Raw genomic sequence first — 14,576 nt, 5'->3', positions numbered from 1 at the left:
AATAAAAAAGGTGTGCCTTGTTAAAAGTTCATTTGTGGAATTTCTTTCCTTAATGCGTTTGAGCCAATCAGTTGTGTTGTGACAAGGTAGGGGTGGTATACAGAAGATAGCCCTTTTTGGTAAAATACCAAGTCCATATTATGGCAAGAACAGCTCAAATAAGCAAAGAGAAACGACAGTCCATCATTACTTTAAGACATGAAGGTCAGTCCATCATTACTTTAAGACATGAAGGTCAGTCCATCATTACTTTAAGACATGAAGGTCAGTTCATCATTACTTTAAGACATGAAAGTCAGTCAATATGGAAAATGTCAACAACTTCAAAAGTTTAACCGTCAAGCGCTATGATGAAACTGGCTCTCATGAGGACCGCCACAGGAAAGGAAGACCCAGAGTTACCTCTTCTGCAGAGGATAAGTTCATTAGAGTTAACTGCACCTCAGATTGCAGCCCAAATAAATGCTTCACAGAGTTCAACATCAACAGTTCAGAGGAGACAGCGTGAATCAGGCCTTCATGGTCTAAGCGCTGCAAAGAAACCCCTACTAAAGGACACCAATAAGAAGAAGAGACTTGCTTGGGCCAAGAAACACGAGCAATGGACATTAGACCGGTGGAAATCTGTCCTTTGGTCTGATGAGTCCAAATTTAAGATTTTTGGTTCCAACTGCCATGTCTTTGTGAGACGCAGAGTAGGTGAATGGATGATCTCCTCATGTGTATTTCCCACCATGAAGCATGGAGGAGGAGGTGTGATGGTGCTTTGCTGGTGACACTGTCTGTGATTTATTTAGAATTCAAGGCACACTTAACCAGCATGGCTACCACAGCGATATGCCATCCCATCTGGTTTACGCTTAGTGGGATTATCATTTGATCTTCAGCAGGACAATGATCCAACACACCTCCAGGCTGTGTATGGGCTATTTGACCAAGAAGGAGAGTGATGGAGTGCTGTATCAGATGACCTGGCCTCCACAATCACCCGACCTCAACCCAATTGAGATGGTTTGGGATGAGTTGGACCACAGAGTGATGGAAAAGCAGCTAACAAGTGCTCAGCATATGTGGGAACTTCTTCAAGATAGTTGGAAATGCATTCCAGGTGAAGCTGGTTGAGAGAATGCCAAACGTGTGCAACGCTATTATCAAGGCAAATGGTGACTACTTTGAAGAATCTAAAATATATTTTGATTTGTTTTACCATTGTTTGGTTACTACATGATTCCATATGTGTTATTTCATAGTTTTGATGTCTTCACTATTATTCTACAATGTAGAAATAGTAAAAAACCCTTGAATGAGTTGGTGTGTCCAAACTTTTGACTGGTACTGTAGGGCTCCCGAGTGGCGCAGCAGTCTAATGCACTACATCTCAGTGCTAGAGGCGTCACTACAGACCCTGGTTCGATTCCAGGCTGTATCACAACCGGACGTGATTGGGAGTCCCATAGGGCGTCGGGCAATTGGCCCAGAGTCGTCTGGGTTTGGCCAGGGGTAGGCAGTCATTGTAAATAAGAATTTGTTCTTAACTTAAAAAAACGTACAAAGTTATGGAAACTCGAGTAAAGTGTATTTAACCTCTTAGGGCTAGGGGGCAGTATTTACACCGCCGGATAAAAAACGTACCCGATTTAATCTGGTTACTACTCCTACCCAGTAACTAGAATATGCATATACTTATTAGATATGGATAGAAAACACCCTAAAGTTTCTAAAACTGTTTGAATGGTGTCTGTGAGTATAACAGAACTCATATGGCAGGCAAAAACCTGAGAGATTCCTTTACAGGAAGTGGCCTGTCTGACCATTTATTGGCTTTCTTTGACATCTCTTTCCAAAACAAAGGATCTCTGCGGTAACGTGACACTTCCCACGGCTCCCATAGGCTCTCAGAGCCCGGGAAAAAGCTGAATGTCGTCATTCCAGCCCCAGGCTGAAACACATTATCGCCTTTGTCAAGTGGCCGATCAGGGGACAGTGGGCTTAGGGGCGTGCACTGGTCGCCCCCATCTTTCTTTTTTTTCCTCTGTTTACCGAAACGCAGATTCCCGGTCGGAATATTATCGCTTTTTTACGAGATAAATTGCATAAAAATTGATTTTAAACAGCAGTTGACATGCTTCGAAGTACGGTAATGGAATATTTAGAATTTTTTTGTCACGAAATGCGCCATGCTCGTAACCCTGATTTACCATTTCGGATAGTGTCTTGAACGCACGAACAAAACGCCGCTGTTTGGATATAACGATGGATTATTTGGGACCAAACCAACATTTGTCATTGAAGTAGAAGTCCTGGGAGTGCATTCTGACGAAGAACAGGAAAGGTAATAACATTTTTGTTATAGTAAATCTGATTTTGGTGAAGGCTAAACTTGCTGGGTGTCTAAATAGCTAGCCCGTGATGGCTGGGCTATGTACTTAGAATATTGCAAAATGTGCTTTCACCAAAAAGCTATTTTAAAATCGGACATATCGAGTGCATAGAGGAGTTCTGTATCTATAATTCTTAAAATAATTGTTATGCTTTTTGTGAACGTTTATCATGAGTAATTTAGTAAATTGTTAGTAAATTCCCCGGAAGTTTGCGGGGGGTATGCTAGTTCTGAACGTCACATGCTAATGTAAAAAAGCTGTTTTTTGATATAAATATGAACTTGATTGAACAAAACATGCATGTATTGTATAACATAATGTCCTAGGGTTGTCATCTGATGAAGATCATCAAAGGTTAGTGCTGCATTTAGCTGTGGTTTGGGTTTATGTGACATTATATGCTAGCTTGAAAAATGGGTGTCTGATTATTTCTGGCTGGGTACTCTGCAAACATAATCTAATGTTTTTCTTTCGTTGTAAAGCCTTTTTGAAATCGGACAGTGTGGTTAGATAAAGGAGAGTCCTGTCTTTAAAATGGTGTAAAATAGTTATATGTTTGAGAAATTGAAGTAATAGCATTTTTAAGGTATTTGAATATCGCGCCACGGGATTAGACTGGCTGTTGCGTAGGTGGGACGATTTGGTGCCACCTACCCTAGAGAGGTTAAAGCAGGTGCTTCCACACAGGTGTGGTTTCTGAGTTAATTAAGAAACAAACATGCTGGGCAGGCCATTATTTTGGCTACCATGACTATGTCCCTTTAGGATAACAATGCCTACTCGGCTCCATCATTCATTGAATCAGATGACTAATTTATCACAAAACCCACTGATATTGACAACTACTTTCATTTATTTTTCATTGGCAAGATGAACAAACTTAGGGGTGACATGCCAGCAACAAACGCTGACACTACACATCCAAGTATATGTGACAAATTATGAAAGACAAGAATTATACTTTTGAATTCCTTAAAGTGAGTGTGGAAGAGGTGAACAAATTATTGTTGTCTATCAACAATGACAAGCCACTGAGGTCTGACAACTTGGATGGAAGATTACTGTGGATAACAGCGGATGATGTTGCCACATCTTCAATTTAAGCCTACTAGAAAGTGTGTGCCCTTAGGCCTGGAGGGAAGTTAAAGTCCTTCCGCTTCCTAAGAATAGTAAAGCCCCCTTTACTGGCTAAAATAGCCGACCAATCAGCCTGTTACCAACCCTTAGTAAACTTCTGTAAAAATAGTGTTTGACCTGATACGTCCCACCTAGCCCATAGAGGTTAACGTCTCTATCTTAGTACATACATTTCACACTTACTTCAGTAACCAGTTAGGGTATAAAGAAATAAAGACAGGTGTTCATATTTAATATAAGCAATATTTAGTATACTTATCGATGTTATGGATGAGCGCGGTTGTTTGTTCTGTTCCTCTCTCTCTCCATCTCTGTAGCTTCCAGGTATGCTGGATAAGGACCCGAGCTAAGGGAATTGGGCTTACTTTGTAGTGCCTGTCCGGAATGGCTCATTAATGTAAACGGGCATATTGGAAGACACTGTCAGTAGTGATGTAATTTTGTAAATGTTATATTGTGATGTTGTTTCATAAACGTGTTGCAATGTATATATTTTGGTATGTTTAGATAAATGGAAACTGTATGTTGAATAGGTAATTGCTTAATTAATTAGTGTTAATTGTTCTGAGGGGAGGGGCTACCCCTACAAAAGGAGCCTCTCTTTCAGTTCATGGGGAGGCATTTTGGATTGAGCTGTGGGTGGGGCAGCTTTGTTTTTAAGCTGTCCCATAAGGTATATGTTTGATGGCAGTACTGTTGTTTTGTTCCGGAATCACTATGTAAATAAACACCTTTGCACAGAAGAACTTTTGCGGCTCCGCCATCTTTTTATTTTTTATAGAGGTTAGGTTTTCCAGTTTAGCCTTCTGGCCTACTCTACGTGACATATGGTGGCAGCAGTGGGATGGCGCACCGCAAATCAGTGAATTCCAACAAGAGAGGTAAAGGAATGCGTACAGGATTGCGTTCACAGCAGCAGCATCAACTGTCATAAAAGGTCATTGAAGTTGAAACTGGGTGGAATACCATGGAATCTTCTGGTGAAGAGGTTAATTATGAGAAACTAGGAGCCCGACCAAGGGGCCAAACACAACCAGAACTGTTTGAACTACCGGTTGAGAAGAGGGACGAAGACCTCAAGCAGGAGTTTCGGGGCCTACGCCAATCTATCCTCACAGCTCCTCACCAAGCGGAACTCGTCAGTGAGAGCCCAAGATTGGGTCTGCCAACACCAGGACGACAAAGGCTCGACGCAGCAGGGACTTCAACTCCACAGCAGGATCCCCAAGCAGTAATGAGGCCAGCCCCAGCACCAGGAGACCAGTCCAGCAGTGTTAACCTGTTAGGGCTAGGGGGCAGCATTGACACGGCTGGATAAAAAACATACCCGATTTAATCTGGTTACCACTCCTACTCAGTAACTAGAATATGCATATACTTATTACATATGGATAGAAAACACCCTAAATTTTCTAAAACTGTTTGAATGGTGTCTGTGAGTATAACAGAACTCAAATGGCAGGTCAAAACCTGAGAGATTCCTTTACAGGAAGTGGCCTGTCTGACCATTTGTTGAACTTCTTTTCCATCTCTATCATTTACTAAGGATCTCTGCTCTAACGTGACACTTCCCACGTCGTCCATAGGCGCTCAGAGCCCGGGAAAAAACAGAATGTCGTCATTCCAGCCCCAGGCTGAAACACATTATCGCCTTTCTCAAGTGGCCCATCAAGAGACACTAGCTTATGCGCATGACCCCGACCGCCCCCGCCTTTGGGATTTTTTCCTCTGTTTGCCGAAAAGGAGATTCCCTGTCGGAATATTATCGCTTTTCTACGAGAAAAATGTTGTAAAAATTGATTTTAAACAGCGGTTGACATGCTTCGAAGTACGGTAATGGAATACTTAGAATTTTATTGTCACGAATTGCGCCAAGCGCGTGACACTTCTTTACTATTTCGGATAGCGTCTGGAACGCACGAACAAAACGCCGCTATTCGGATATAACGATGGATTATTTTGGACCAAACCAACATTTGTTATTGAAGTAGCTGTCCTGGGTGTGTATTCTGACGAAGACAACAAAAGGTAATGAAATTTTTATAATAGTAAATATGATTATGGTGAGTGCTAAACTTGCCGGGTGTCTAAATAGCGAGCCCGTGATGCCTGGGCTATGTACTTAGAATATTGCAAAATGTGCTTTCACCAAAAAGCTATTTTAAAATCGGACATATCGAGTGCATAGAGGAGGTCTGTATCTATAATTCTTAAAATAATTGTTATGCTTTTTGTGAACGTTTATCGTGAGTAATTTAGTAAAATGTTAGCGAATTCCCCGGAAGTTTGCGGGGGGTATGCTAGTTCTGAACGTCACATGCTAATGTAAAAAGCTGGTTTTTGATATAAATATGAACTTGATTGAACAAAACATGCATGTATTGTATAACATAATGTCCTAGGGTTGTCATCTGATGAAGATCATCAAAGGTGAGTGCTGCATTTAGCTGTCTTCTGGGTTTTGGTGACATTATATGCTGGCTTGAAAAATGGGTGTCTGATTATTTCTGGCTTGGTACTCTGCTGACATAATCTAATGTTTTGCTTTCGTTGTAAAGCCTTTTTGAAATCGGACAGTGTGGTTAGATTAACGAGAGTCTTATCTTTAAATGGCTGTAAAATAGTCATATGTTTGAGAAATTGAAGTAATAGGATTTTTAAGGTTTTGAAAATCGCGCCACAGGATAGCCGTGGCTGTTACGTAGGTGGGACGAATTCGTCCCGCCTAGCCTAGAGAGGTTAACGTTCATCTTCCAGCATTCCTGAGGAAGGAGCCAAAGATGCCCTCATACCAGCAGGGGGAGGACATTGAAAACTACTTGCTGAGGTTTGAGCGAATGGCCAAGACGTGGCAGTGGCCGGAGGTAGAGTGGGCCTGCAGGCTTGTCCCATTGCTCACGGGCAAGGCCTTAGAGGCTTACACAGCAATGGATGAGGGGCTGTCCAACGTCTACAAGGGCTTGAAGGAAGCGCTGCTGGTGAAGTTCGACATCTCCTCGGAGACCTACCGTCAACGCTTTAGAGCTGCATCGACGCCATCGGGTGAGTCACCGACAGAGACGTACCACCGCCTCAAGGGTCTCTACCGATGATGGGTTCAACCAGAGGAGAAGACACAGGACGAGATCGGTGAGGTCATCATCCTCGAGCAACTTCTACAAGTTCTACCACACGACATTCGAACCTGGGTTCGAGAGCACGAGCCCAAGGACGGGCTTATGGCGGCCAAGCTTGCGCTGCAGTACCATAATGCACGTAAAGGGGGCCCACCACGACCTGCAGCACCCGCTCCAAGGAGTCTCCGAGACACAAGGGACATCAGAGATACCCGAGATGGTGGAGGTAACTCTGGGGGTTATGTGTCTGGGAGGAGGGAGGTAAGGGATTATGCAGTTCGCTCTGATGGGAGGGGTCTGACCTGTTTTTACTGCCGACAGCAGGGGCACAAGGCTTCAATGTGTCCGCTACGTAAATCCAAGCTCTCAGGTTACTGTTATGTGCCCAGAGAGGGGGATGGTGTTCAGAATAGACAGACTGGGGAAGGGTCAGTCTTGGTACCTGTAAAAGTGAATGGTAAAAGTCTTACTGCAATGATTGACACCGGCAGTTCCCTGTCGTTGATCAGAAAATGTAATGTACCTGTTAATGACATTGATTACGGTCACCAGACACTGATCCAATGTGTCCATGGTGACCAGTCACAGCAGCCCACAGCTGAACTCACAGTGGAGATTCAGGGTCAGAAATACCTCCTCAAAGTTGGGGTAATGGAGAAGCTACCTTTTGAGATGATTTTGGGGAGGGATGTGCCTGTACTCTCTGATCTGTTGGGAAGTGTGGGGGGTCAGCTATATGAGCAGTCAGTTTGCCAGTCTGATGTTCAGGTGTCATGTTCAGTTGTCACTCGTGCACAGGCCAAAGCTGGTTTACAACCTCTGCCTGACTTGTGTGATAGTCTGTGTGAGGGGGGAAACAAAGGGCCCAGAAAGTCACGCCGCCAGCGGCGTCTTGAGAAGTATGTGGGAACCCCTGTACCTGTTGCTGATGTGTCTGGGTTAGAAGTGCAATGGGAAGTTCCACAAAATTTTGCTACACTGCAGAAGTCTGATGCAACCTTGAAAGGTTTATTTGATAAGGCCTTAGCTGGGGACAGCCAATCTTCATGTGGGGGAATATACACAGTAGACAACCACATACTCTACCTTGGGTCAGAAGCAGATAGCAGGAAGTTAGTGGTGCCATCTACATGTAGACCACTTGTTCTCAACCTTGCACATACAGTTCCATGGGCAGGCCATCTAGGGCAACATAAGACCTATCTTAGGCTAGGCTCCCGTTTCTTTTGGCCCTCCATGTATACTGATGTACAAACATACTGCAAAACATGCCCCACGTGACAGAAAACCAGTGCTGTCCGTAGGTCTGACCGGGCTCCTCTATGTTCACTGCCAGTTATCTCTACCCCATTCAAGAGAATTGCAATGGACATTGTTGGACCCTTGGAGAAGAGTAGTGCAGGTTACCAGTATATATTGGTGATCTGTGACTATGCCACCCGGTTCCCAGAAGCCTTCCCACTCCGTTCCATAACCACTCCAAAAATAATCAGTGCTCTTGTTCAGCTCTTTTCTCGTGTAGGAATCCCAGATGAAATCCTGACGGACCAAGGCACAAACTTCACTTCACGACTGATGGTTCAACTCCACCGACAGCTGGGCATTAAAGGCTTGAGGACCACTCCCTACCATCCCCAAACGGATGGGCTTGTAGAGAGATTCAATCAAACGCTCAAGAATATGCTGAGGAAGTTTGTGGCTGACACTGGTAAAGACTGGGATAAGTGGTTACCCTTTCTGCTTTTTGCTTACAGGGAGGTGCCTCAGGCATCGACAGGTTTCTCACCATTCGAACTCCTCTATGGATGGCCAGTGCAGGGACCACTGGACCTGCTGAAGAAGTGCTGGGAAGGTTCCCCAGTAGCTACCTCAGGACAGGGGATTGTCCAGTACGTTCTCCAGATGCGGGACAGGCTGGAGCGGTACCGAGAGGAGGCTAGGGCAAACCACCAGAGGGGGACCGCAATGATGATACACAACCAGGACATCCCGTGGTCATTTTTATGGTGGGTTGCAACTTGCAGAATCCTTCCAAGGTTGAACCCACCAGATGGGGACTGTCATGACTCTCCTGACAGTGGAACATTATGACTGCTGAATATTTTTTGAAGGTAAGATGGACCCCTAAGCTCCACTCTACGTTTAATTCAAAATGCCTATTTCTTTCTAAATCAATTTTTTCAAGTATACATTCTTTCCATTGCAGGACAAGGATTGTCCTCACTTTCAAAAATTCCCAAATTGCTTCAACTTGCATTTCTGATTGACTGGCAAGTTTCACCATCCAATTATTTTAGATCTATAGGAGTGCAAGTTTCACCATCCAATTATTTCAGATCTACAGGAGTGCAAGTTTCACCATCCAATTATTTCAGATCTATAGGAGTGCTAGTTTCACCATGGGGTGAACTAGCCTAGGCAGCCGATAGCAGTGCTTCATTTTTGCTGGATCCTGCCAGCACAGGATCCAGCAGCACAGGATCCAGCAGCACAGGATCTTGTCAGCACAGGATCTTGTCAGCACAGGATCTTGTCAGCACAGGATCTTGTCAGCACAGGATCCAGCAGCACAGGATCCAGCAGCACAGGATCCAGCAGCACAGGATCCAGCAGCACAGGATCCTGCCAGCACAGGATCCTGCCAGCACAGGATCCAGCACCTCTCAGTTTTGGACTGATTCGTTCCGGAAACCATTTGCCAGGATTTGCCTCTTGAGCATTGACCACAAGTTCTCAATGGGATTAAGGTCTGGGGAGTTTCCGTGCCATGGACCCAAAATATCGATGTTTTGTTCTCCGAGACACTTAGTTATCACTTATGCCTTATGGCAAGGTGCTCCATCATGCTGGAAAAGGCATTGTTCGTCACCAAACTGTTCCTGGATGGTTGGGAGAAGTTGCTCTCGGAGGATGTGTTGGTATCATTCTTTATTCATGGCTGTGTTCTTAGGAAAAATTGTGAGTGAGCCCACTCCCTTGGCTGAGAAACAACCCCACACATGAATGGTCTCAGGATGCTTTACTGTTGGCATGACACAGGACTGATGGTAGCGCTCACCTTGTCTTCTCCAGACAAGCTTTTTTCCGGATGCCCCAAACAATCGGAAAGGAGATTCATCAGAGAAAATGACTTTACCTCAGTTCTCAGCAGTCCAATCCCTGTACCTTTTGCAGAATATCAGTCTGTCCCTGATGTTTTTCCATGAGAGAAGTGGTTCTTTGCTGCCCTTCGCCTTCTTCACAACAATTGAACCGCTCTCCTTGAAGTTCTTGATGATCCGATAAATGGTTGATTTAGGTGCAATCTTACTGGCAACAATATCCTTGCCTGTGAAGCCCTTTTTGTGCAAAGCAATGATGACGGCACGTGTTTCCTTGCAGTTAACCCTAGTTGACAAAGGAAGAACAATGATTCCAAGCACCAGCCTCCTTTTGAAGCTTCCAGTCTGTTATTCAAACTCAATCAGCATGAGAGAGTGATCTCCAGCCTTGTCCTCGTCAACACTCACACCTGTGTTAACGAGAGCATCACTGACATGATGTCAGCTGGTCCTTTTGTGGCAGGGCTGAAATGCAGTGGAATTTTGGGGGGGGAATTCAGTTCATTTGCATGGCAAAGAGGGACTTTGCAATTAATTGCAATTCATCTGATCACTCTTCATAACATTCTAGAGTACATGCAAATTGCCATCATACAAACTGAGGCAGCAGACTTTATGAAAATTTATATTTATGTCATTCTCAAAAGTTTTGGCCACAACTTTATATAGACCAAGGAGTGGCCATTGCTGTGGTGGGAGAACTAGGAGATTCAGTTTCTATAATCTCCCTCTCTCTCTCTGCTCTGATAGAAACGAGCCTGCAACTCTTATCTCTCCAGCAGTTGCACTTAATCATTTATTTCCTTATAGAATCATAGCCCCGCAGGAAGGGTGCTTGAGTTGGTGCAGCACCCGATACATTAAAATACATTTGCCTAAGTGATAGATTACTTCTGTCTGTTCAGAAAGAAATGAAATCATTCAGATTACTACACCAGGAGTAGGCCTGTAATTTAGCCAGAGAGGATCAATAGCTTATTTAAAAAAATAGCTGTGGATTGTGTGTAGCCCAATCACAAGGCATGCCTACAAGTTGGGAACATGTGGCAAATCTGTCAGTGATGCAGCTACAACAGGGCTTTCGCAATATTTCAAATACAATTGCAGGTTGGAAAGCAAATGGATCCTGCTGAAAAGAGAAGATTATTCTGTCTGTAGGCTACCAAGTTATCAACTTCCAAATAGGCCTATTGAGCGAGCAGCATTGTTAAGGTAAGGGTTAAGGTTAGGGGTTAAGGTTTAGGGTAGGAATGTCCCAAGGAACCCAGACAGCACTGACCCTCTCACAACGGGATGGAATGCATAGTATAACCTAAGATGAACGACTCAAGCCGTTTACCATAGACCCCCCCCAAGGTCTCGGTCTGTGTAAGTGTTAGCACACAGGGATACCTCTGCGGGTCAGGGGCAATAAGCAGACCAGAGTGGCCCCGCCCCGATCAGAAAACATTGAGTCGGATGTCTCAGCTTCCTCTTCCGTCTCTGGTATAAGGAGCAGCAGTAATTCCACTGAGGAATAATAACTGGAAACTGCGTCCAAGATGCCTGACCATTGTTTTCAAGGTAATCTACTCACTTTCGCATGCCGATTTATGGAACGTCTATATCCAGGTTACATCTGGTTTACGGCTGAGAGTTTCCTTTTGTGAGGTGGAGACTTCGCAAACCGGAACTCCCAATTTCTAATAGGTATGGACCCAGAACTAAATCACGCAGCTGATCAAATAACGCAAGATTTTTGTTCTGGGTTAACCGAGATTTGTTTTCTGTTCACCCCTATAATGGTTAAATTGAGGATTCAGGATGCTAGAGCTGTCTTCTACACAAAGTTCTAAGGAAACAGAACTCAGATAGCCAGGCAGAGAAGAGGGTTGTATTTCGCAGATGTGGCCGGTTACATTCTGTATTACAAAACCCTTCAAAAAGTGAGACTCTCCACCTCATTAGTCTTTCATTCAAAATTATATTATTTATTTAAAACAAAGTGCATAACTTAAATCAACAAACATGTCTGTCTGATCAACAGCTGTGGGCTCATCGAGGCAGACTTTAGGGTAAACATTGTGTTCATGTTGTTTAAATGAAGATAACGAGACTCCCAAATGATACCAAACACTAGACAGATAGCTGCTTGCCTCAGTAGGGTACATGGATGAAAACAAAGATAATATGATAACTTAACATTGTTTGTCAGTTAAAGTGGTGTCTTTTCGGAAGATAATTAAGCTACATTGTACCCTGATCTTTGATCTGTATGTGCTTAGCCAACTCCTACTTTAGTCTAGATACTGTAGATATGCATGACCAGGCTAACTATGGTAGCTGGGTATATAACAACTAAAACAGCGTAGAAACCATGCATAAAAGAAAGACAATGCCCTGAAACACAAACAACGGTTACCTGTTTGTTTGCATGTTGATCAATATAACACCAAGGATAAGTTCCCATTCAGCTTTGGGAGTATTACAAGGTAAAGCATGATTGTCCAAAGAGTAACTTCCACCAGGATGGATAAATATGTAAAAGTCGTTGCTTGGCTATCTGAAAGAGCCATGTGTGATAGTGGCACGTCAACATGCATAGCCTGGGAGAACAGGTATGTATACTCACATACTCCTACACTTCTCTTACCATGAAATAGCATAACGTTAAGATAACCAAACCTAAAATGTACGCTTGAAATAAAACATCAAAAGTAAATAAAAGAAAGACTACATGATCTAATCCCTGGAAAACTGAATCAGAGTGAACAGAACCCTGAGTAAAGAGACTTCTTCTGAAAGCCTGACTCATTTTCTTGAGGTGGTGGTCACCAACCCCTGGTCCTAGGTGACCTCTGGTGTAATCACATCTCCATCCTAAACAAATGTGAACACAAACACACAGGGATACCAGTGTCAATTTTAAACATAGGAAAAATACTCTGTGTGGTGCAGGTAAGATAGTGATAGCTAGCTGGCTTGGCCTTGCACTGTCATCTTCCCCACACAATGTAAAAACGCTAAAAGCTTGAGATAAAATGATATATAAAGGAAAGAGCGAGGCCTCCTGACCTGAGGTTTGGAGAAGTTCATATCCATACACCACTGGGCAAAGTTCTTCTTAGCTGCCTCCATGGTCCTCTCATCAGTCTTCTTACAGTAGACCCTGATAAGCTGCTCAGCAAACCTTTCTGGCAGCAGCTTGGACACCTACAGGAACAACAATTGCCTTATATCATGTTTCCAAGCTCCAAAAATGATTGGATAATTCTAAAATAGGTATACGTAAGTGCATTGAAGTAGTGACCTGGTCCTTGCTGATCTGGTAAGCTTTGGTTGGGTCGTTCTTACAGTAGAAACGCATGTTGTTGATGGGGTTCTTCTCCTTCATACCCCAGTCCATGTTGATGATCTGATGGAGAGAAAGATAGGGGGGAGAGATGGACATGCAAAGAGATACCTATTTTCAACAGAGCAACTGGTAACAAAGGGTTACCTATAGAGAAGGCGGGGGGGCTATGGTAAAATGTATTCAATCAGTTCCCTGATTGAGGTGAAAAGACTGGACACTCACATGGACAACAAAGTCCTCTGGCTGCAGAGTAACATGTTTAAGGTCATTCCGAGGCCTGGACCTCGCCACACAGCCTGCCCACTCCAGGAGCTTTTTCTGGGGGAAGAGAAGACGAGGATGAGAGGCACATAATATGAATCTCGTAGAAAGCTCTGCTAGTAAGCCCTGGAAGGATATCCTCTCTCCAAACACACGCACACACGCACACGCACACACACACCTGTGAAACCTCCACGCGCACCTCAGTCTGGGTCTGTCCCACACACTTGTAGAGGCGTCTGCAGGTGATGTTTTGAAGGATCTCTCTGGCCTCAGCCAGCTTAGAGGACGACGAGTACAGAATCTGCTCAAACATATTGTCTACAGGGGAAGGGAGGAGAAAGGGAGAGAGACAGGTGAGAGGGAGAGACAAGGTGATAAGGAGCGTGGGAAGATGAGAGGTAATCATGCAAACCAAACCCAGCAGTAATTGTATGGACAGGAATGTACCACACAAAAAAAACAGGTATGGCAAACCCAGCCTGTTTGGACAGCCTTGACGCATAAAACTCTCAAAGCTCTGGTTGTCTGGGTAAGTAGAACAGACCAGAGCCATTGTACACTTTATATTTCTATGGGGTTGAACGGACCAGTGAGTTTAGTGTAGGCCTCCATGTCGTCTATTGCTGCGGAGATGGTGAACATCTTTCCCCCTGAACCTTGAATCTGGATGTGGGGGTTCGCCTTGATAAAGGCCTCTGTGATCCTGAAAAAAGACAATATAACATCTCATTTTCAACATATAACATACAGCAGAAAAAAAACTCAATTTCTGAGAACCTGTATGAATGAATAAAAGATAGGAAATAAAACAGATACACAGTACCAGTCAAAAGTTTGGACAAACCTACTCATTCCAGGGTTTTTCCCTTTGTTTTCTACTTTGTAGAATGATAATGAAGACATCAAAATTAAGAAATGTTAAACAAATCAAAATATATTTTATATTTGAGATTCTTCAAAGTAGCCGCCCTTTGCCTTGATGACAGCTTTGCACACTCTTGGATCCTGGGGTAAACGTTGAACATTGTTATACTCAGAGTATAGGAACATTAGTTACAAAGGAGACATGAGGGATGCCATAATGAAGCTTGGGAGGGACTGAGTGCAGGGAAACCAACCGTGACAGTACTGACAAGGGAAGAAACCGCTGAAGGTTCATATGACTTAGTTCCCTGCTTAGCGAGAATGACGCAATGTTTAGAGATGAGGAGGAGACTCCACCCAAAGTGGGGTCTGAATACCA

At 43.8% G+C, this 14,576-nt stretch overlaps 1 protein-coding gene across 2 annotated transcripts; it reads right to left on the bottom strand.

Moving 5' to 3' along the window:
• Positions 1-11,678: 11,678 nt before the first annotated feature.
• Positions 11,679-14,114, bottom strand: LOC145875868 (deoxynucleoside triphosphate triphosphohydrolase SAMHD1-like). Of its 2 annotated transcripts, XM_082971670.1 has the most exons (6): positions 13,921-14,114; positions 13,512-13,651; positions 13,292-13,387; positions 13,025-13,129; positions 12,790-12,927; positions 11,679-12,594 (listed from the first exon to the last, which is right to left on the bottom strand). In XM_082971670.1, exons 1-6 carry the CDS (start codon positions 13,973-13,975, stop codon positions 12,562-12,564), a joined length of 567 nt encoding a protein of 188 aa, XP_082827796.1. In that variant the 5' UTR covers positions 13,976-14,114; the 3' UTR covers positions 11,679-12,561. The 2 variants fall into 2 exon arrangements, with proteins under 2 accessions (XP_082827796.1, XP_082827795.1); XM_082971669.1 differs by lacking the exon at positions 13,921-14,114 and having other exon boundaries at positions 13,512-13,902.
• Positions 14,115-14,576: the final 462 nt, after the last annotated feature.

The sequence above is a fragment of the Salmo salar genome, unplaced genomic scaffold, assembly GCF_965601325.2.
Source record: "Salmo salar unplaced genomic scaffold, fSalSal1 ptg000378l, whole genome shotgun sequence".
NCBI lineage: Eukaryota > Metazoa > Chordata > Actinopteri > Salmoniformes > Salmonidae > Salmo > Salmo salar.
The sequence above is the reverse complement of the archived record's forward strand: the minus strand, read 5'-3'. Positions and strand labels throughout refer to the sequence as shown.